Source organism: Maniola hyperantus, chromosome 15 (genome assembly GCF_902806685.2).
Source record: "Maniola hyperantus chromosome 15, iAphHyp1.2, whole genome shotgun sequence".
Classification (NCBI taxonomy): Eukaryota; Metazoa; Arthropoda; class Insecta; order Lepidoptera; family Nymphalidae; genus Maniola; species Maniola hyperantus.
The window spans coordinates 12,921,095-12,945,870 of NC_048550.1; the positions used below are offsets into that span (position 1 = coordinate 12,921,095).

At 38.8% G+C, this 24,776-nt stretch overlaps 1 protein-coding gene across 3 annotated transcripts in view; it reads right to left on the bottom strand.

Annotated features, from left to right (window-relative positions):
* Camta (Calmodulin-binding transcription activator) overlaps positions 1-24,776 on the bottom strand; it is a 202,377-nt gene that overhangs the window by 65,619 nt on the left and 111,982 nt on the right. For all 3 annotated transcript variants that reach the window (XM_069503606.1, XM_069503604.1, XM_069503603.1), the window contains one exon: positions 4,437-4,572. In XM_069503606.1, the coding sequence (XP_069359707.1) occupies positions 4,437-4,556 (120 nt within the window). In that variant the 5' untranslated portion in view covers positions 4,557-4,572. The remainder of the gene's footprint in view (positions 1-4,436; positions 4,573-24,776) is intronic.

A 24,776-nucleotide genomic window follows, 5' to 3' on the forward strand; every position in this document is an offset into this window, starting at 1 on the left:
TTTCTACGGAATTCTTCATACTACATCCATGCGGACAAAGTTAGACCTATAGTATTTAGATGTTAGACAAAATTCACGACCACTAAAATACAAATTCAAATTATGGTATATTTACTAATATATTTTAGTGATGACCTTGAAGCTGTTTACTATGAAAAGTTGGAGAGGAACTAGATAACTTGAGCAAAAGTCGATAGCCTGAAGGAGAATACTCCAAGTTTGCACTCAAAGTATACAATAAAGAGTTTCTAGGCTGAATGAACGAGAAAAGTGATAAGCCCGAACAAGATTGCGGTCCCACGTCTTCCCCACCTTTCCCTAATTGGCACTATTCCAAAATGCGAGTACGTACAGAAACAAACCTATCGTAAATTAGAACGTTTAACAGTTTATACTGGATTTCAGAACGCCCACGCGGTGGTTTTAAGTGTTATGAATTGTGTTATAGTGTACAAAAGGTTTTACCGCACGTATTTTTCTGTTATTCTTAATTGTTGCACTATTCAAGCCCCGTTTTTAGGGTTCTGTACCTCAAAAGGAAAAACGGAACCCTTATAGGATCACTTTGTTGTCTGTCTGTCTGTCTGTCTGTCTGTCTGCCGGTCTGTCAAGAAACCTACAGGGTACTTTCCGTTGACCTAGAATCATGAAATTGGCAGGTAGGTAGGTCTTGTAGCTGACGTTACGGGAAAAATCTGGAAACCGTGAATTTGTGGTTAAATCACACAAAAAAAATTAAAATGTGGTCATGAACTAATAATTAGTATTTTCAACATTCGAAGTAAGATAACTATATCAAGTGGGGCATCATTATGAAAAGGCTTCACCTTTGCATTCTAAAACAGATTTTTATTTATTTTTATGTAGCGTAGTTTTTGAATTATCGTGCAAAATTTCGATAAAATACGATTGTAGTACGGAACCCTCAGTGCGCGAGTCTGATTCGCACTTGGCCGGTTTTTATACCTAAAGCGAACTGCGTCGCGGTGTGGGACAATTTACGTTTTACACTAAAGTTTTGTTTTCCGGTTCCTAAATAAAATTTAATGGCGCGCTTTCTGGCATATATTTTAAAGTGCACCTTTTTTCGCGGTATATTTTTCTTTCTTTTTCACCAAATAAATTGTTAGTGTAAACCATGGGTAGGCATTGTTACAAATTTAGGCGCCTTTTGTTACAAAGTTACGAAACGCCATTCGAAATTTACAATATGCACTGTTACTTTACAACACGCTACAGTATAGGTGGGCAGATGACATCATACGATTCGCAGGGAGCCGCTGGATTTAGGAGGCCCAAGACCGTGACCTTACAATTTGATCGTGATCAACCCATCGCCGGCTCACTACAGAGCACGGGTCTCCTCTCAGAAAAGGTACGGAACTTACATTTGAACGGTTTTATTTTTTGATACGGACAATTAAAAATTAGAAAACTTGGCCACACCATTACAAAATTATTAACTGTATAAGTGAAGTGACAAAAATAATGAATGATAAAATAAACCGTGTATAAAAACAAAATGTATGCAGACACAGACCACGTACCGGTATCTGTACTATTGTGTATTCTGTGGTACCATTCCAATTAGCGGTACCCGTCCCGTAGTTAATAGGTACAGATTCCTTTGCTTTTATCAAACCGTTGCGAAGGGGCATAAAAAAATCCGACAATCGTTAATTTGTAGTTACATCACGTAAAAAAAGTTTTGGTATGAAAAATTTACATTTTCAAATGGAGAAAATTAACTAAGCAGGAAAACAATTACAGAATAACATAAAAAGATACGGAACTTTCATACACGAGACTGACTCGCACTTGACCGCTTTTATTTTTGATACGGACAATTATAAAAATTATTGACAAAAGTAGAAAACTTGGCCACTCTACCACAAAATTATTAACTGTATAAGGGGCATGAAAAAATCCGACAATCGATAATTTGTAGTTACATCACGTAAAAAAAGTTTTGGTATGAAAAATTTATATTTTCAAATGGAGAAAATTAACTAAGCAGGAAAACAATTACAGAAAAGGTACGGAACTTTCATACATGAGACTGACTCGCGCTTGACCGCTTTTATTTTTGATACGGACAATTATAAAAATCATTGCGAAAAGTAGAAAACTTGGCCACTCTACCACAAAATTATTAACTGTCTAAGTGACACCCATCCAAAATGATGAATTCAATAATCAATGTATCAAAATAAAATGTATGCAGACGCCAGACACAGACCGCGTACCGGTGTCTGTACTATTATGTATTCTGTGGTACCGTTCCAATTAGCGGTACCCGTCCCGTAGTTAATTGGTACAGATTCATTTGCTTATTCATCAAACCGTTTCGAAGGGGCACCGGTCAATAGCAATTTGTTTTTCTGAAGGGGGTGCTTAATGAATTTTTTTTTGTTATCTTTTCATTCCCCTTATAATCTATGCACAAAACGTTGGGTAACCTGTTAATTTGGAGACAAAATGGCCGCCATGCAAATTTAAAAAAAAGGTCCTTTTTTCATTTTCATTTTCATTTTCGTAGTGTTTTAACTTGTAGTATGATAGTACGGAAGCAGTCATGTGCGACTTCATGACCGACTCGCACTTGGCCGGTTTTTTTATCCTACTATTTTTGTTTCGTATATTAACATGTTATGAATCATAACATATAACATATTAGAATATATCCGAAACAAAAATAATACTTATGATTAGATGAAAGAAGTGTAGGTACATTAAAGTTAACACAATTGACACTATGTTCCATGTACGCTCACATGACGCTCACTACTACTATCGGAGCCAAAATGGCGACAATCAAGTTTCTTCAAAAACCGTCCTTTTATAAATTGAAAAAATAAATCTAGTCTTTACTTTTTGTTTAATATTGTTTAGTATCAAAAAAACCTTTATCCATCGCTAACAAATCTACAACAGGTTCAAACAGTAACACATACGGCTATTCGGAAGCAGTATTAGATTGAACTGTTGTACAAACAGTTTGCGTGCCAGAGTAACAGGCAGGAAACACCACTCAATCAACACTAGCGCCGAAATATCGCCGACCGTTCTCTCATTATTGAGTACACGAGTCCGTATCATTTGCTGACGTCACCAAACCAGCTGTCCAAACCAAATGACATCCGCAAAATTCACCCTCGTCCACAGATATGGACATTTATACAAGTACGCTAGATAAAGCGCATATTCCACCCATCTGAATAAGGAAATTCTAAGTAGGAAGGAAAGGAAAGACTTCGTCCGCGTTTAATTAGGGGTGGGAACTTTTTGATTTTCCGGGATAAAAAGTTGCATATGCCACTCTCCAGGTCTTTATCTATACCCATGCAAAAAATCACGTCAAACCGTTGCACCGTTGCGAAAGTAAAGGTTGCTTTTGTATTTAGTCCTAGGTAGCAAAGGAAAAAGGAAGGTGGAATAGCATTAAGTCGCCTGATTGGTTCAGTCGCCGCGCGTCTGCGACTGCGTGTTCACTTGTGTGGAGAAAGCGGAAAGTAGAGGTTGGAAAAGTTAAGAAATGATTTTTAGGGTTCCGTACCCGAAGGATCCATACGGGACCCTATTACTAAGCCTCCGCTGTCCGACCTGTCTATCAGTGGGCTGTACCTACCTCGTAAACCATAATAGACCGAGTGTTGAAATTTTCACAGAATGTGTATTTCTATTGCCGCTATAACAACAAATAATAAAAACATCAAAAGGGCCCCCATGAAAATTAAAAAAAAGTGATATTTCTTGTATGATGGTTGTTTTAATTTAAATAGAGCCAACAGCGAAAGGTCAAGTTTTTGGTGCCAATGTTGCACCCGACACGTCCGACGCCGTCGAACTTCATCTGTAAACTGATTCAGTGACAAATTAAGGAAATTGTGATCAGATTTCAGAAACATATGCCTTCCTTTCCTACTTCCTACTTAGAACTACCTACTTATACTTATAACTTCCTACTTATAACCGAGACATGGTCGCTAACTATGGGCCTCATAAGAAAGCTCAGAGTCACTCAGCGGGCGATGGAGAGAGCTATGCTTGTAGTTTCTCTACGTGATCAAATCAGAAATGAGGAGATCCGTAGGAGAACTAGAGTAACCGACATAGCTCAACGGGTTGCGAAGCTGAAGTGGCAATGGGCAGGGCACATAGTTCGTACAACCGATAGACGTTGGGGTCCCAAGGTGCTGGAATGGCGACCTCGCACCGGAAGACGCAGTGTTGGAAAACCCCCCCACTAGGTGGACGGACGACATCAGACGAGTCGCAGGGAGCCGCTGGATTCAGGCGGCGCAAGACCGTGGCGTGTGGAAGTCCCTACAAGAGACCTATGTCCAGCAGTGGACGTCTATTGGTTGATGATGATGATGATGACTTAGAACTTCCTAATTCAGGTAGGTCGGATATGCCCTTAAGGTAACACCTACCTCAGTCCCCTGCACTTTGAGCTTCATGTGGTCTTCCCGGGTGGTCTTCCCGTCTTTCCTCTTCTTCCAACAGTACCCGTCGCGTCGGTAGCGAACCTTCTTCCGGCTGTATAGAAGCATCGACCCACTTTTCGGTCTGCAACAATCAGAAAAACAAAACATAAATCCATTGAAATAAATTCACACACCTTTTAAAACATTATGGAGAACTCTCAGGCTTTCAGGTTTCCTCGTGATGTTTTCCTTCGCCGTTATTGCAAGTGACTCCGTCCGTGTGGAATACACAAATTTCAAACCCCTATTTCACCCCCTCAGGGGTTGAATTTCCAAAAATCCTTTCTTAGCGGATGCCTACGTTATAATAGCTATCTGCATGCCAAAATTCAGCCCGATCCGTCCAGTAGCTTGAGCTGTGGTTTGATAGATCAGTCAGTCAGTCAGTCACCTTTTATATAATACTAGCTTATGCTCGCGACTTTGTCCGCGTGGACTACAAAATTTCAAAACCCTATTTCACCCCCTTAGGAGTTGAATTTTCAAAAATCCTTTCTTAGCGGATGCCTACGTCATAATAGCTATCTGCATGCCAAATTTCAGCCCGATCCGTCCAGTAGTTTGAGCTGTGCGTTGATAGATCAGTCAGTCAGTCAGTCAGTCAGTCATTCAGTCAGTCAGTCAGTCAGTCACCTTTTCCTTTTATATATATAATATAGATAGACTAGCTTATGCTCGCGACTTCGCCCGCGTGGAATAAACAAATTTCAAACCCCTATTTCACCCCCTTAGGGGTTGAATTTTCAAAAATCCTTTCTTAGCGGATGCCTACGTCATAATAGCTATCTGCATGCCAAATCCGTCCAGTAGCTTGAGCGTGGGTTTATAGATCAGCCAGTCATTCAGTCAGTCACCTTTTATATATTTAGATAGATGCACAATGCACATAGCTCGGAAAAGTTAGAAGTGCAAGCCCGGGATCGAACCTCCGACCCACTGAATAGGAGGCGGATGTGGTACGCACGAGGTCATCACAGCTTAGGGTGACTAGGTGTCACTACCCATATTACTAATCAGTTTCAACGTGACATTCTACCAGGTATCTAGATCGCATGGCTTTGTCGTCTTTCTCCAAAAAAAAAAAAAAATCTAAAGTTTTCCGCCCAATTTATAACAATCCCACCGCTTGATTGATCGAGTGCATCGCTCATCTTCGGATCAGAACAAGCAGATGGATAGATGGATTACGATGAAATGGATTTGGCAACAGAAAAACGGCGAACTCCAAACCCGGGCGCTTTAATCAAATCATCCGTAACACTGCCAGTATTAAAATATTCAATCATCGGATTTCGTGGGTTTTTCAGAGCTATTGTTGACCTAAAGACCGGATTCGTGCTTTGTTTTTTATTCGTTATCATTTTTTTCTTCGGTAATATTTTTAACCGACTTCCAAAAAGGAGGTGGTTCTCAATTCGGACCATTTTTTTTTAATGTATGTTCACCGATTTTTTCGAGGTTTCTGGACCGCTTTGCAAATTTTTTTTTATATCTTTTGCCTTAAAAAAAATATTAGCTAAAGTACCCAACATATAAATAATATAGTTTTCAGGGAAAATTCGTTGCCTGGACAGTATAAAAATGGTGTTGTATTTAAATTAAAATTCTAACCCATACTAATCACTACCCATACTTATTATTAATGCGAAAGTGTGTTTGTTTGTTGGTTTATTGGTTTGTCCTTCAATCACGTCACAACGGTGCAACGGATGGACGTGGTTTTTTGCATGGGTATAGATAAAAACCTGGAGAGTGACATAGGCTATTTTTATCCCGGAATAAGAGTTTTCACGGGATTTTTAAAACACCATTATATAGTATTATAAAAATTTGAAGGTGTGTTTATGTGTATGTCTGTCTGCTATCTTTGTACAGTCTCTGTACCAAATTAATTCTTAAATTGGTGCACAGAGCTTGCATCCCGGAGACGAACATAGATTACTTTTTGTCCTGGAAGTTCATCATCATCATCATGATCAACCCATCGCCGGCTCACTACAGTTCACGGGTCTCCTCTCAGAGAGAAGAGTTTTGGCCATAGTCTACCACGCTGGCCATATGTGGGTTGGTAGACTTCACACACCTTTGAGAACATTATGGAGAACTCTCAGGCATGCCGGTTTCCTCACGATGTTTTCCTTCAGCGTTAAAGCAATTAAAACGCACATAACTCAGAAAAGTTAGAGGTGCGTGCCCCCCGACCTCAGATTAGAACGTCCTAACCACTAGGCTATCAGCGTTCTTACGAGATTAAAAAAATTGAACCTTCGATTATGACTATCCCATAATATATTCGTGGATGATTTGTATATGTTATCACGGCGCAATAACGGTATGATCGATAAATCACTTTGAGGAAATTGTTATGGATGACCGACGCTAGATTATCTTTCGGAACTCGCAATCATCTCTGCTATGTGAGTAATATTAATATCGTCTACACACACTACCTACGTGATGGCTATATTTTTCCCGTATACCGCACTTACGTGATATTTTATCTAATAGAGCGGTGGCACTAGAAACCCTCAAAAGGAAAAACGGAACCCTTATAGGATCACTTTGTTGTCTGCCTGTCTGCCTGTCTATCTGTCAAGAAACCTATAAGGGCACTTCCCGTTGACCTAGAATCATGAAATTTGGCAGTAAGGTAGACCTTATAGCAGACATGAGGGAAAAAATCTAAACCGTTAATTTCTGGTTACATCACAAGAAAAAAAATTAAAATGTGTTCGTGAACAAATATTGCTATTTTCAACTTTCAAAGTAAGATTACTATACCAAGTGGGATAACATATGAAAGGGCTTTACTTGTATATTCTAAAACAGATTTTTATTTTAGGCATTTTTAGGCAAAATGTCGATGAAATACGATTGTAGTACGGAACCTTCAGTACGCGAGTCTGACTCGCACTTGGCCAGTTTTTTCACACAAAAAAGAGTTTCCGAGAAAATTTTTAAAATCCTAAATCCACGTAGACGAAGTTACGGGTATCATCTTGTATCATTATAATATTATTTAGTTATATAGTAATTAGTTAATTATAATTGGCTGCCATTACCAAAATTAAGTCGTTATTAGTCACACTTGACAAATATTTTAATAGTTGAAAAATGTTGCCACTCTGAATAAAAGTATTGCCGCTGAGTAATCCAGCAACAGCAAATTAAATACGCCTTTGAAGCACAGCGTATAAATACAACCGCGGGAGGCATATTAGCCTGATTTTTGGTAAAGAACTGACAAAGGCTTTTGATTGCTTTGTAACGCTCACAAAATACATAAGACTTGTCAGTAAACGTTGCGAGGCATCATTAGGGTTGTCACCTTCTCTTTTCTCTTCTCTGCTATTGTAAAACCGTGAATGTTCACCAATGGGGATTTTTTTTATTCAGATATAAGTTAGCCCTTGACTGCAATCTCACCTGGTTGTAACTGATGATGCAGTCTAACCTAGAAGGACACACAGGTTTTCCCCACTAGATTTCAACATAGGGTTCATTCAAGGTGCAGATCAACAAATTCCTGAAAATTCGGCAACGCATTGGCGGAGTCCTTCCAGGTTAGACTGCGTCATCACTTACAACCTGGTGAGATTGCGGTCAAGGGCTAACTTGTATCGGAATTTTAAAAAAAATACTGCCAAAGGGAGTTAGTCCCACAATTGGGTATTTGACTACATCAAAAATTAATAATTTCTCAGTGATTATTAAATAGAGGGTCTTCCAAAATACGTAAAATCCACGTCCTTTGTTGGTTTTAAGTGTAATAACCATTTTAAATAATTATCGATTTAACTAAAAAAACCACGTCAAATGATTGTGACGTCACACAATCATTAGACCGTTATTTTATAGAATCTCGCATACTAAGCGCGCGTTTTGACTTTTGATAAAAAGTTACTGATTTGACTAGTTGTCAAATACCGTATTTGCATGTGCGTGGACAAAAGTTATTAGGTGGCAACCCTAAAACCGACCCACTTTATAAACTAGTGTTCTGCCAGTAAAAGTTTTTAATAAATTTAATTGCGGAATGCATGATTTTATTTTCAGCGCCCGCTGTGTTGCCGAAAGAAAAAAAGATAAAGCAAAAAGATACCAGATGTTGCTAACTAAAAAGTAATTTGCAAATTGCCTTATACGTTCTGTTGGTGATTTAGTATTTATTTACTTTTTAGACTGAATAGGTAATTGAGTATTTTTTTTTCGAAAAAATATAAGAGCTCACGAATAAAATATGTTTTTCGGCCGCGGCAACTAGCTCAACAGATAGGTAACGCAGGGTGATGTTATAGAGCACAAGAATATGCATTTGACCCTTTGGTTTCTACACGGCATCGTACCGGAACGCTAAATCGCTTGGCGGCACGGCTTTGCCGGTAGGGTGGTAACTAGCCGCGTCCGAAGCCTCCCACCAGACCAGACCAGAAATTATAAAATTATAAAATTCCAAACCCCTGCCAGGAATCGAACCCGGGACCTCCCACAAATAAGACCACAGTGCTTACCATTGCGCCAGGGAGGTCGTCAAATAAAATGTACTAACAGTTATTTTTTGATGTTATCATATCAAAAAATAACTGGGTCAAAATTACTCACAGCTGAAAATCAGCGTCCAGCATCTTATGTGTGTTAACGCATATGATGCAAGACATTATACTGAGCTGTACACCCATTTGGGGTGGTGTCACAGATGAAAATGTTACATTTGTACTTTGTTTTTTTTTTTTTTATCTGTGACACCAACAACAAATAAATGCATTTTCTTTCTTTCATTAACTTCGTATAATAAATACAAAAATGTGGTGTCAAAGGAATCCAGAGAGCTGCGAATTTAATTCTTCCAAGACAAAGGGTAATGTGTTAAGTTAAAATTCGATTTCCCCCAGCAAAGTCAGCTTCAATTAGCCACTAATAATATTAACTCGCATTTATATAGCTAACGTCCACCGCTACACGCGCGGCCGCCCAACCGAATTAGTATAGGGGTTACTTGCCAAAAGAATTATGTACCATGTCCTAGTATCTCATTTAAAGCTCATTTATGTTATTACTAGATACTAGATGATGCCCGCGACTTCGTCCGTGTGGAATTTGTTTATTAAAAGTCCCGTGGGAACTCTTTGATTTTCCGGGATAAAAATCAGCCTATGTCTTTGCTCAGACTTAAGATTGAGTTAAAACGAGACAGATTTACTTATGTGAGAGATATAGCTCTGTCCGTTTTAACTCTGTCTTAACTCACTACTAAGATCACTTTAGTGATAAGGTCGCCCTTTGTTTTTTAAGTGTATCCTGTATTCTTACTCTCTGTAAATCTATTAACAATAAAGTTGTTTTGAATTAAATTAAGTCTAAGCTAAGTCAGATTGCGCTCTATATATCTAACCCTTAAACTATGCTCATGCAAAAAATCACGTCGATCGAAAGGTGCGTTTGGAATTTGGAATCCTCGTAGCTTAAGTTTTATCTTTCACCATTATCTTTACAAATTCGACAATAATTATTGATCAACAAAAAGTGTAGGTTTTTTAAGGTGGTGCAAGGTTGTGTCCCTACCATAGACCTATGTCCAGCAGTGGACATCTGATGATGCTTGAAATCGCATCACCGTTATAAATCGCACAGCCTTTCATTTGTGTCAAGCGCTACGTTTGAGAGAAATTCACATTGTCGTCACAATCGTTGTCGGCCAAAAAATCGCACTAACATCACCTTGATTTATGTGTCCAATACGCGATTTATTAGTCGCCCAAAACTCATGAATTTGACGCCCGCTTTTTTATTTTTTTTATTTTATTTATTTATTCAACTCTTTAAATCTAGCATTACAGGAAATGGTCCTAATGCACTAGATTAAGCCTTAAATATTATCTAAATCTAATTAATATATTAAACTAAAAATTAAAAAAAACTTATATTAAACCCCCACTATCGTAGCAGATAGTCCCCAATGCAACTCTTGTGAATTCACTCAGAGCACAACAAAACAGGTCAGTTTTCCCCGCTATGACGTTAAGGGTGCGAAGCGCGCGCGTCAGCGGCGCCTTGCTGAGCAGGCTGGTGCGCCCCACCGGTACCCACAGCAGCGGCGGCCTGCGTCTCCGACCCACGTATCCATCCGGGACTAGAAACCTGACTTGCCCTAAAACATCCGGGCTATGCAGCGCCCCTCTTATTACTTTAAAAATATATGTAACAAGTGCTAGTTCCCGCCTAACTCTCAGCTCATTGTACCCGACCATACCTAAAACAAATAACGTAGGATACATTAAGGGGTAGAACGGGTATACCCCATACAGCTTCAGGTAGAGGAACCTAGCAAATTTGTTTTGCACCCGCTCCAACATGAGTCTATATTTAGTCTCATGCGGAGACCAAATGACTGCGTTCCCTTCCAACTGACTCCTAACTAACGCATTATACAGTGCGACCACAGCGTTCATGTTGGTAAAGCCACCGACGGTACGAAGTAAGAAACCTAAATTTCTATAAGCTTTCTTGCAGCATTTCACAATATGCGTACGAAACGTAAGCTCCTTATTCAAATTAACCCCTAAGTCCCTAACTTCGGATACTCGAAGCATTGGCACCCCGTCAACCTTATACTCGTAATGGACAGGGGAGTGCGCCTTAGAAAAGGTGATCACTGCACATTTTGAGTGATTAAAGTCCAAAATGTTGTCCTTGCTCCATTTGACTACTCTGTCTATATCCTGTTGCAGCCTCACACAGTCACTCGTGTCGCGTATATCCAGAGATAGCTTGAGATCGTCCGCGAACAACAAACACTTAGCGTCCTTGACGACTTGTGGCAGGTCGTTAATCATCAAAATAAATTGCAGGGGTCCTAGGTTACTGCCCTGACTCACCCCAGACCTTGTGTAGTACGATTCTGATCTATAACCCCCATATTCCACATATTGCATCCTGTCACCCATGTAACTCGCAAAAAATTTAAGTAAATGCGGAGTGAAACCAATCGCCGCCAACTTTCTTAGCAGAACGTCATTTTCCACCAAATCGAAGGCTTTCCGGAAATCAAAGTATGCGGCATCTGCCTGCCTTCCACTGTCAACTGCTGGAACGATCTGAGACATATAGCAGAGAAGGTTGCTGGTTGTGCTTCTCGCTGGTCTGAATCCGTGTTGATTGTCAGAGAGTTGCGACCTTACTTGGGTGTAAATACTTTCATGCAACGCTGATTCCAACACCTTTGCTGGAGTTGACAGCACAGCCACCGGTCTGTACCCTTCTACCTGAGTTGCAGACCCGCCTTTGGGTACCGGGACGACTCTAGTCACTTTCCACCTTTCGGGAAACACCGCTGCCTCGAGACACTGATTGTATATGTATAATAACGGCTCAGCCAGGACGAATCGACAATCTCTGAACAGGTAAGGCGGTATACCATCCGGTCCCGCTGACTTCTTCGGCTTGAGTTTTTTAAGTGCCTGCCTCACCTCGTCCAAAGTCAGGCTTCCCACATGTACCCGCGCCGCCCCATTCTGCCCTCCTGCTGCTGCGATGGCTGCGCTAACGTCCAACTCCGCTCGGTGTGAACGATAGACAGAATGAAAAAAATCAGCGAACTCTGTAGCACATTGCTGATCAGTCAATACCTCCCCGTTCTTTAGAATTTTTTGAACACTCCTATTACCCCTTTTTGATTTAGTATAATTCCAGAACGATTTTGGATCCTTGTGGAGGTAATTCTGAACCCGGAGACGATAGTTCTCATGAGCGAGTTCTATCATGATCTTAACTTTTGCCCTACACTTAGCGAACGCATCGTAATCTGCTTTAAGTCCACTCACTTTATACCGTCGGTGAAGATTCGCTTTCAGTTTTATGTTGCGAATTATTTCGACCGTGTACCATTCGGGGTAATTGTACCTCGAGGATACAGGACTTCGCTTTTTTTTCGGAACGCAGCCATCTATAATTGACGTAAGAATGCTATAAAAATAATTTAAACTTTCATTTAGATTTAAACTATACATTTTTGTTCTGACAACGCGATCGCGGCCGAAATATTGCATTGCTGTTTTATCGTCAGTGGAAATAAAAAAATAAAAAAGCGGCTATGTGCGAGTCTGTCTCGCACACGAAGGGTTCCGTACCATCGTACAAGATATACCTAACACTTTGATGTACAGCACTGCAAGTTAATGACGGACAACGCTGTCTATATGTGATTTAGTAAACTATTTTTTAAAATATTAGCCAAGTTTATTGTGCTGACTAATATTCCCCTTTCCCCTCCAACTAAGCTTAAAGTTTGTACTAGGAGTAGGTACGACGATTGTGGTGGGGGTATTACTTCCCGTTTTGGGGACAATATACGCAGAGAAACTTTCAGCTTTTATAAAATAAGGGAGGTCTGGCACGCGCTGGCTCTCTCTATATAATCATTTTCCCCAACGCAAATCTTGTTATATTTATTTCCATTATACCCCAAATCTTCCGAACAATGGAACAGAAACACCCAATTAGCGTAAAGAGCGCTGACAGCCGGAAAAATTCCAACATTCAACCCGTTCCAAGGAAAATAAGGTAAGAAATAAGACCAAAAATACAAACTCCATCTAAGTTTTCATAACAGCAATTTTTCGGATAATTATCATATTTTTGTTTTTTTTTTGTGTGCCACGACTCGAAAAAACCACATTGCATGATTAGCGCAATTAGTTTTCGTATCTCTGTGTCAGCTGTGCTTTTGACTACTTTAATATCGTGCTAAAAACTGGATGAGCCAGCGATATAAATGTTTCACTAGATGCGGCGCTTCATAGTAACATGTTCCAACGAACATCGGTGTTCGCGCTCCTGTCAGTCATGTAATCAATTTTAGGCAAAGTCCTTTTGTAAAAATTAAATTTGTACATCATCATCATTTGAATTTTAATTTAACTTATTACGTTCATTGTTAGTCGAAAAATATTTGCACACTATTAATTTAGAAGAATGTTATGGCCTAGCTGATTATATTATAAACTTCCATCTTTCTTGTACCAATATTCTTGCAAATAAATGATTATTATGTGTGGCGAAGTCCTACAAGAGACCTATTTATTTTTATTTATTTAGAAATCTTTATTGCACCCACAAACATATCCCTATACAGAAATATATAAACCTATATCCAGCAGTGAACGTCTATCGGTTGATGATGATAGCTTCAGTATCTATAGTCTGTTCTAAATCATCTGTGTTCGTCGAAACGTACTGCGTCTAACGGATTGACGGAAATATGAACACCAATGTTTTTGTTGGAACATGTAACTATAAAGCGCCGCATCTAGTAGATCATTAAATATCGCTGGGTAGAGTGAAATACGTTTACCGAGTTTCAAGCTTTTGGCTGATTAAATAGATTTGATAAGTGTCAAGGTTTTCCGAACTAAACGGCTTTTTGGACAGGACTTGATTTGATATTGGGGTAAATGGGTGTTAGTTTGGTAGGCGAGCATAGTTTTGAACTAGGTATCTATACTTGTACTTTAATTGTCTCAAAATAATTAGTGGTTTATATATTGAGTGATGAAACAAAGTTTAGGAGCACGTGTAAGATATTACCTTGGTGATAATAGGTCACAGATCACCTATAGACGCCTAATAGCCGGACACCCTCGATCGCCCAGCTTAGGCAGTTGCTTAGCATAAAAGTCAGCCCACGCCCGTTCGGTACCCTCATTCCGCACATTGTCTTGATTACGTGACTTTTGAGCCCACCAAAAACAACAAAGCATTCTCCCCTGTCCCCCGCTAACATTTTACGATTTTGTTTTCATGCAAAAACCTTGTATATGCGTACTCTTGCGGTTAAATTATCTGTATTACTACGTATGTTATAGATACCTAAATACTGAAGTGATAGTCTAGTAGTTAACTTCTTTCCGGAGATAAGTGCATTTTAAGTAATTAAATTTCACATCATAGATTAATAATATTGGTCTCGCTCCGCTTTTCACATCTTGATTTCACGCTAAAGGAAAACATCTTGGTATTTTACATAGATACTTATAGCATAGTCTCGGATCCATATGTCATCACTGGCAACACGCACTGTTTGAAGGTTTTGGTCTTCAAGCACTGAGGCATTTTGGACAAGAAGACATCTCGAAGCTTCCTGAACGCGTGGTTAAAATACAAGAAATAAAAATAGTGACAAATCGCTTAAAGTAAGAATGTATAATAAACTACATAGTTTAAGTACCTCTACAGTACATACCTACCTACATCAACATGGCCAGAATTTCCCACTATAACATTATGGGAATCACTCATTCGTTTTATTTGAATGTCTATTTTACGTCTACACCATCGCCGCTTCACCACAACACCCTACAAAATCCGTTTCGTGTGCGGGGCGCATATTTTACTTCGCCCCGATTGAGATATTTATTTGCTATTTTACAAGTTCCGTAGGCAGTTTATCGAGCGCCCGAGCAGTAATTTCAACGTTTTTAACCGATAAATAGTGACCCGAAATGCGAAATTGTTAGGCATCAACGATTTATTGGGCTCAGATCATGCGATTCCGCATGCTTTGCATGCCACTTGGCAAAGTTTTTGTTAATGTTCCGATTCCCTCATTAGTTCGTGCCGGATTTGCATTTTGCTTTTTAGTTAATGGACTCGATTTCAGCACACGATTATACATATATTAAGCTGGAGATTGACTTGTAACATTTTGGTATACCTAATGTATCGAGTTTTTCTAACTCAAACCAAAGACTGACTTTTTTTTACTATTGTTTTTTTTATTATAATTATTAAACTTATGAAAAATAACATACTATTCCTGCTACATTCAGTGCCACAAAAGGCACAGTCAGTTTTACTGTAACACCTTGTAACATTATTTGTTATGACTCGACACCTGCAAGGAAAAACATCGTACTTTACAGGAAGGCGCGTCACAGATTTAAAAAATTCTTATCAGTTGATATAAAGCCTTACCGCCTACCAGCCTTAAAAATACTTGTCAGCAACGCAACGCAAAAAGTCAGTCACGTCAGTCAGTATTGTGACGTGGTACAGAGATAGCTAGTACCCCGGGAAAGGACATAGACTTTTTATCCCGGAAAATCGAAGAGTTTCCATGGGATTTTTGAAAACATAAATCCACGCGGCCGAAGTCGCGGGCATCATCTAGTTACCAATAAACGGTACAGTAGCCAGCAAGAAATGTTGTACATCGATCTTTAGAATAACATTTCGACTTTGTAGACCGTTGTCTCTGTCACTCATACCTTTGTGACGTTTTGTCGGTATCAACGACAGAGACAACGCGTACTGTAATAAGTCAATCTCCAGCTTTAAACCAGCCTTATACCTTGCTGGGCTACGTTTATGGCTTCATTTTGTAATACTTCTATTTTATATGGCATTCGGCCACACCTCCACGTTCGTGGTGCATAAGTAGTTTACCAAATATTTCCCGCACCGGAAAACGCAACGTTTTCCAACGAAATTTTGACAATGGGGCCGATTCTCTTGTACACAAACTCTAAACTAAAATGATACGTCTAAATCCATATCGCTATCCCTGTCATAATGTTGCTTGGGGAAAAGGATAGCACTAGATTTAGACCTGTTAATTTAGCTTAGTTTAGAGATTGTGTACAAGAGAATCGGCCCCAGTGGATTCCGTTTTTACGTAGACATCTCCTAATAAAGTATTTTTGAAAATTTCATCTCAAATGGGGTTAAATAGGGGGTTGAAATTTTGTATGAAAGTTCGTCATTTTTCAAGTTAGGTATATCCATGAAAATAGACATTTGGGCTTGCGGTTAAAAATGACAAAGCACTTATCTCAGAATTTTTGGAAATTCCACCCCTTCAGATATTTTTTAATTTTTTTTTTAATGAAAGATATTAAATGACTAATATTCCCCTTTCCTCCCCAACTAAGCGTCAAGCTTGTGCTAGGAGTAGGTACGACAATAGTGCAACGGGCGGGGTTTGAACCGTCGACCTTTCGGTTATCAGTCCACTCCTTTACCTGTTGAGCTATTGAGGCTCGAAAGTTTGAGGATAAAACTTGTGAGAGGCCCACTAATCTCCCGAATTAGGCCCTACCTATTAGTCTGGAGTTAACAGGCCATTCCACACATCACAATGGCCGCATAACCTTTGCAATCCATTACGACAATCCTCAACACATTAGGAAAGATTAAGTGATCGGCCTAGGTGTTAACGGCATGCGCTGGCTTTCTGGCTAACAGTTCAACTAAATGCGGTATTTAGTTGAACTGTTAGCCAGTACCCGTAGTACAAGATTTTACGTCTCACCAAACGAAACCAAATTCGAGAGTCGAAATACTTCCGCGTTACAGTAAAATGGACCTAAACAGCCTTGAATTGAAGTCAAATATTCAATGCCACTGATTTTAATTTCGCAATGTTTCCGCTTGGAGCGCTGGCTGTAGAAGTGTAGACAAACTTGAGCTTTAAAACAAGGCGTTTAAGATCCAGTTTACTGTAACGCAGAAGTATTTCGACTCTCGAATTTGGTTTGGTATGGTGAGACGTAAAATCTTGTACTACGGGTACAGAAAGCCATCGTATGTCGTTAACATATTAAATTGAATGTAATAAGTATAACAAACTGTGATAGACTAGTGGTTTGGACGTCCGCCTTCTAATCGGAGGTCTCCTCTACCTTTTCGAAGTTATGTGTGTTTTAAGTATAGTGCATTCAAAATATACTGACGTGTTTCCACTTGAGACCGTCATTAGCAATAATACTAAAATTACATTCGACATGCCACGTAAACAATAGAGGTAGTAAAAAAAAACACTCATAGAGCCCATATATGTATGTATGTATATACTTTATTGCACCACAGAAACACAAATGACAAGTTACAAAAAGAAATCTTAATAAGTAGGTACAAAAAGGCGGTCTTATAGCTAAATAGCGATCTCTTCCAGACAACCTTAACGCTAGGGAAAAAACGAACAAATGGACAATGGGAGGTGGTGTAAAATAAACCTAAATACCAATAGCTAAATAAACTAAACCATATAATATTCATTTTTAAAGGAGCCGGTTCAACCTCATAGTGTTGATACTTTTGAATTCCCCCGCCACGCCTTAATCCTATTGTTATTGTTAATAAAATAAATAAATAAATAAAATAAAATGTTTTTATTTCGACCAACAAGGATCATTTGAGATTAATGACGGTCTCAAGTGGAAACATGCCAGTTAATATTGATTGCACTATAACTTATTAAATATCCCTTACTTTTAACGGTGAAGGAAAGAAAACATCGCGAGTAAACCTGCATGCCTGAGAGTTCTCCATAATGTTCTCAAAGGTGTGTGAAGTCTGCCAATCTGCCAGCCTTGCACTTGGCCAGCGTGGTGGACTATGGACAAAACCCTTCCACTCTGAGAGGAGACCCGGAGGAGGAGGCCCTTGGAGAGCGGTAACTTAATTTAAAACGTAATTTTCTGAAGTAGAGCAGTTTTTATGAAACCATAACGTCGATTTTTTAGCAAACAGTTATTTAAAGATTTTCAAAGATTTTTTTGTCACACCAAATGACTATATTATTATGTACTTAAATTTAAACAAAAAGAATTCGAACAATGGATAAAATACCGGTAGGTCTTATGGCAAAATAAATGAATTTAAATTTAACATAGTCATATGAATTGAGATTTTTAAATATCACGGTCGTTTTACGTCTCAACGTACCAATTACAGTAACAAGGTGCCTCCGACAGGCCTCAGGGGTAAGTAATGAGGTACTAGCATGCTCTTACTTATCGTGACTCGTAAGTTTACTATTCACTTTTATAATAAGCAAGAACCTTGCGAGAGATTTTTTTAACATTAAGTTACAAAAGGCGTGAAGCCGTGTATGACCTAATTTTCAAAGAAATCAATCTTTTTAATCACTGCCCATATTATAAATTTATGTGAAAGTGTGTTTGTTTGTTGGTTTGTCCTTCAATCACGTCGCAACGGAGCAACGGATCAACGTGATTTTTTGCATGGAAGAGTGACATAGGCTACTTTTTTCCCGGAAAATCAAACAGTTCTCACGGGATTAAAAACCTAAATCCACGCGACCGAACTCGCGGGTATCAATTAGTTATTATTATAATTCTTTTTTTATTTCATTTGGAAGGTATAATAAGAATAGACAATAAATTGTAATAAATAAACTTAAGAAATAATAAGACAGTTCTTTTATTATTATTATTTTAATTTATTCGAACGTTTATAAACAGTCTAATTCTGTTACACATAATCTCTAAATTAAATTTAAATAACAGACGTACTAATTGTTTAGCTGTCCCTTTCATAATACTCCCTTCAGAAAAGGATCGCACTAGATCAAGAACTGTCAATAATTTAGTTTAGAGATTGTATTTATCAGAATTAGCAGCATTTATTTATCGTTATTTAACGTTTTGCTATGTATACTTAGTAACGCAAATAGCGAAATGACCTTTTTCAGACTCGACTTTTCCCGGCGAAAAAAGTGGCCGACGTTTATTCGAAAAGTTTTTCACGCAATTTCCGAGGATCGATGTCTTACAAGAAAAACTACATCAAATAAAAACGTCCAACTTCAGAAATGATGCAAAAAAGCTTTAAAAACCGTCATTACTCAAAGAAAAGTCATTTGTCAAAGCAATCGCGTTCCATTCAAGATGTAGGCACCTTGCCTTACAATTTTTTGTAGCAAAATAGCCTTTATAATGAACGCAATAAGAATTATTGTATGAGACGGTAATTAAGTAGGAACTAGGAGGCTCATTTATAATTAAACGTGAGAAACGTATTTCAACGTTGAAGTTAATATTAAATACTCATTTAGACGGTAGACGGATGATCAGTTAATTATGATCATTTTAGGTAAGTATACCCTACACACTTGTCACTATTAAGTTTGTAACATAACTAACCTCTATCGCCCGCCGAGTGACTCTGAGCTGGCGATGGAGAGAGCCATGTTTGGAGTTTCTCTACGTGATCAAATCAGAAATGATTCCGTATGAGATCCGTAAGAGAACTAGTTTTTGGTTACAAAAGAAAAACCCCACGCCGATTTTCTAAATTGCACCCGAGCGAAGCCGGGGCAGGTCAGCTAGTAATCTATATTTAAGACTCTAAAACTTAGTTGCCATCAGAATCAGTACCATTGACCCAAATGAATAAAGCATTATATTATCGTCTCAACGCTCAATGAAGTGAAACTAAAATAATTTTAAAGTCCATCCCCCAGTTACAGCGAGTAGGTACGAAGTTTTAATCTCTCCCAGCAATCAATTAGTGCAACGATTTGATTGCGACATCAGCTAGTAATCAATGTTTAAGGGGACTCAGTTCAGTGCTATCTTCATACAAACGTAGGAGGGAAATTACAACAATATTCGATATTGTACGCACAAAACTAAGAATTGTATCGATTTATCTCGTCATTATCTAGGTTTATTGATATATAAAACATTGAAAAAAATATTGATTTAAAAGTTACGAGGCTCAAAAGATTCCTATTTTAACACTAAATTAATGACAACTTTGGATGTAAATAAATAAGATTAGGGATATGAAAATTCTAAAACAATTTATCATTAGACGTAGTTTATTTATTCATTACTTGAAATAACTTTACTTTGCAAACATAAATTCAGCAGTTTTTTCTCAAAAATACTCTTCCTAAACCCTTTTCGCGCGTTTGATTTCGGTGAAAATCATCGTGCCTCTCAACTTTCTCATACAATGTCAAGTGAAAAGCAAACATGTTACCCACGGGCGCTGCCAATTTCGGTCGAGCGTCCTGCGTCACCTTAAGATCCAAGTACTTACCTACTCTAAAACTTAGTTGCCATCAGAATTGCCATTGACCGAAATGAATAAAGCATTATATCGTCTCAACGCTCAATGAAGTGAAACTAAAATCATTTTTAAAGTCCATCCCCCAGTTACAGCGAGTAGGTACGAAGTTTTAATCTCTCCCAGCAACCAATTAGTGCAACGATTTGATTGCGACATCAGCTAGTAATCTATGTTTAAGATCCAAATACTTACCTACTCTAAAACTTAGTTGCCATCAGAATTGCCATTGACCGAAATGAATAAAGCATTATATCGTCTCAACGCTCAATGAAGTGAAACTAAAATCATTTTTAAAGTCCATCCCCCAGTTACAGCGAGTAGGTACGAAGTTTTAATCTTTCCCAGCAATCAATTAGTGCAACGATTTGATTGCAACATCAGCTAGTAATCAATGTTTAAGGGGACTCAGTTCAGTGCTATCTTCATACAAACGTAGGAGGGAAATTACAACAATATTCGATATTGTACGCACAAAACTAAGAATTGTATCGATTTATCTCGTCATTATCTAGGTTTATTGATATATAAAACATTGAAAAAAATATTGATTTAAAAGTTACGAGGCTCAAAAGATTCCTATTTTAACACTAAATTAATGACAACTTTGGATGTAAATAAATAAGATTAGGGATATGAAAATTCTAAAACAATTTATCATTAGACGTAGTTTATTTATTCATTACTTGAAATAACTTTACTTTGCAAACATAAATTCAGCAGTTTTTTCTCAAAAATACTCTTCCTAAACCCTTTTCGCGCGTTTGATTTCGGTGAAAATCATCGTGCCTCTCAACTTTCTCATACAATGTCAAGTGAAAAGCAAACATGTTACCCACGGGCGCTGCCAATTTCGGTCGAGCGTCCTGCGTCACCTTAAGATCCAAGTACTTACCTACTCTAAAACTTAGTTGCCATCAGAATTGCCATTGACCGAAATGAATAAAGCATTATATCGTCTCAACGCTCAATGAAGTGAAACTAAAATCATTTTTAAAGTCCATCCCCCAGTTACAGCGAGTAGGTACGAAGTTTTAATCTCTCCCAGCAATCAATTAGTGCAACGATTTGATTGCGACATCAGCTAGTAATCTATGTTTAAGATCCAAGTACTTACCTACTCTAAAACTTAGTTGCCATCAGAATTGCCATTGACCGAAATGAATAAAGCATTATATTATCGTCTCAACGCTCAATGAAGTGAAACTAAAATAATTTTTAAAGTCCATCCCCCAGTTACAGCGAGTAGGTACGAAGTTTTAATCTCTCCCAGCAATCAATTAGTGCAACGATTTGATTGCACTTTCAAACTGTTCACGCGCTATGCATTTTAATGCGATGGATCGTTAGGGGTAGAGCTCCGAATTTTGGGCAAAAATATAGGTACCCTATACGTTTTTAGGGTTCCGTACCGGAGGGTGTCAGCGGGACCCTATTATTAAGCCTCCGTTGTTCGTCTGTCTCTCAGCTCAGCTATCATGAAGGGTAGGTAGAAAGTTGAAATTTTCCCAGAGTGTTCATTATTTTCTATTGCCGCTATAATCCATACTAATACTATAAATGTGAAAGTGTGTCTGTCTATCTGTCTGCTAGCCTATCACGACCCATCCGTTCAACCGATTTTGACAAAATTTGGTACAGAGATTGCTTGCATGCCGAGGAAGGACATAGGCTACTTTTTATCCCGTTAAATCAAAGAGTTCCTATGAAATTTTTAAAAATCTAAATCCACGCGCACGAAGTTGGGGGCATCAGTTAGTAACAATTAATAAAAAATTCAAAATGGCCGTCATGTAATTTTTTTTAAAGTTGTTGGGTTGTGCTACACATTACATCTTATAAGTTCTAGAGTTGGGTATTCCAGCGCTTTCTCCACTTTAGCACTAAGGCCGGCCATACACGGACTGCTCGAGCGGTTAGCCAGTAATCAACAAACACGGACCGCTCTTGCAGTCAGAGTCAATAGGTTGAAGCTGCCATCAAGCAGTTAGCTTAACTGCTCGATGGCAGCTAACGACGCGTGCGAGCGGGAAGCGTGCGCGACGTGGAATGAGGAGCGCAGGCGGAGGTAACCTGCGCGAGAGCGGTCGACAGCTCGAGCAGTCAGTGTATGCCAGGCGACTGCTTGACCGCCCAACCGCCCGAAGCAGTTGCAACTGCTTGAGCGGTTCGTGTATGTACGTACGTAGAAGTCTGTAGTTCAATATGCAGTCGCAGCTTGAAGCAGTCCATCCCGACTGCTTCAAGCTGTCCGTGTATGGCTGGTCTAAGCCAACAAGCCTCAAGCAAAAGAAGCTCCGGAACAAACTATGTCATGTGTAGCACAACCCGAAAAAAAAAGGTTCCAGCTCAGCATTATGCTGTATGCTCAATACTATCGCACTACATACTATCTTATCGGTAGATAAGGAACCCTTCGTGTGCAAGCCCAACTCGCACTTGTCCGGTTTTCATATTTTAAAGAATAGCCGAATTTTTGGATATCGCTCGCGGTTATAACGAGTGGTTTCATTTATTTCGGCCGTGATTACAAGTCAATGGATCCGTGACCAACTGTTCTTCATTAGAGAACCGGAATACATCTATATATATAAAAGGAAAAGGTGACTGACTGACTGACTGACTGATCTATCAACGCACAGCTCAAACTACTGGACGGATCACGCTGAAATTCGGCATGCAGATAGCTATTATAACGTAGGCGTCCGCTAAGAAAGAATTTTTCAAAATTCAACCCCTGAAGGGGTAAAATAGGGGTTTGAAGTTTGTATGAAACTCTGTCAGTTTTGAAGTGTTTATAAAGAAGTTTTGTAATTAATATTTTTGCAATTAGCAGTATTACCTATTTTATTAAGCTCATATGTTAAAATCCAACCCTAAGGGTGTAAAATAGGGGTTTGAAATTTGTGTAGTCCACGCGGACGAAGTCGCGGGCATAAGCTAGTGATTTCATAAAATTGATATTCCGAGCTGATTTGACTGAAATTTAAATGTAGAAGACATGTAGAAAATGTGAAACTTGTATTGATTTTGAATATTTAAATGTAACTAACTACCTATTTTATCACAACACACAAAGCTAACAATAAAACTCTACTCTCGGTAGGAAAGGCATTCCGAACCAGTGGTAGATGCATCCGACGATTCGAAAGTACTTGTAAAAGTTTATTTGAATAAAAAAGATTTTTTATTTATTTATTGATTTATTTACTAAAGGCTGGCAAGTGCTCTGAAGAGCTTTTAGACCTCATTCCACCCTTCTTTTTCTACAACCGCACCGCACGTCATCGTAAGTAATTTCACCCTCACCACCTGCGTGTCTGGTCACTGGTGCACTTCGACCGTTGCTTTGCATCATCACTTACCACCAGGTGAGATTGCAATCAAGGTCTAACTTGTATCTGAATTTAAAAAAAATAAGTGTCCAATAGAACCTACTTTGAAACATATATTCTTGACGATGTGATGTTTATCTTACGGGGGTGACATAGTCAGCTATGACTCAACCCTCAAAGAATAAAGAGAAAAACCGGCCAAGTGCGAGTCAGGCTCGCGCAATGAGGGTTCCGTACTACAGTCGTATTTTTTCGACATTTTGCACGATAATTCAAAAACTATGACGCATAAAAATAAATAAAAATCTGTTTTAGAATGTACAGGTGGAGACCTTTCATATGATACCCCACTTGATATAGTCACTCACTTCGAAAGTTGAAAATACTAATTATTAGTTCATGACCACATTTTTTTTTTTTGTGTGATCTAACCCTAAATTCACGGTTTTCAGATTTTTCCCCAAATGTCAGCTATAAGATCTATACCTACCTGCCAAATTTCATGATTCTAGGTCAACGGAAAGTACCCTGTAGGTTTCTTGACAGACAGACGGACAGACAGACAGACAGACAGACAACAAAGTGATCCTATAAGGGTTCCGTTTTTCCTTTTGAGGTACGGAACCCTAAAAAATATATATTCGTAAATTCATAAAACACTCATAACAAAGACTCTCGATCTCTAAAAACAACCTTTGTTAACTGACCCGTGTACAAACAGATTCGATTTTCACTGTAACAAACCTAAAAAAACAAATTTATATGCTGATGTTACACGGTATATTTAATTTTGTTATTGAAAGGCATACATGTTAAAAATGTATAGGCAAAAATCCCTCAGTGGTAGAATTTTTTATGGAATTTCATAGATCATCATCATCGTCATCATGCTCAACCCATTGCCAGCCAACTGCTGAACAGGGCAGAGCACTGGTCACCTCTCGGAATGAGGAGGGTTTAGGCTCAGGGCCCTCTTCCACTGGGCACTCTGGGCACGTGCCCAGGGCCCACGATCGATAGGGACCCACTAGTCCGTGGCAGATCACCAAACTATAACTTGAGTTGAGCTATCGAGGGTCCT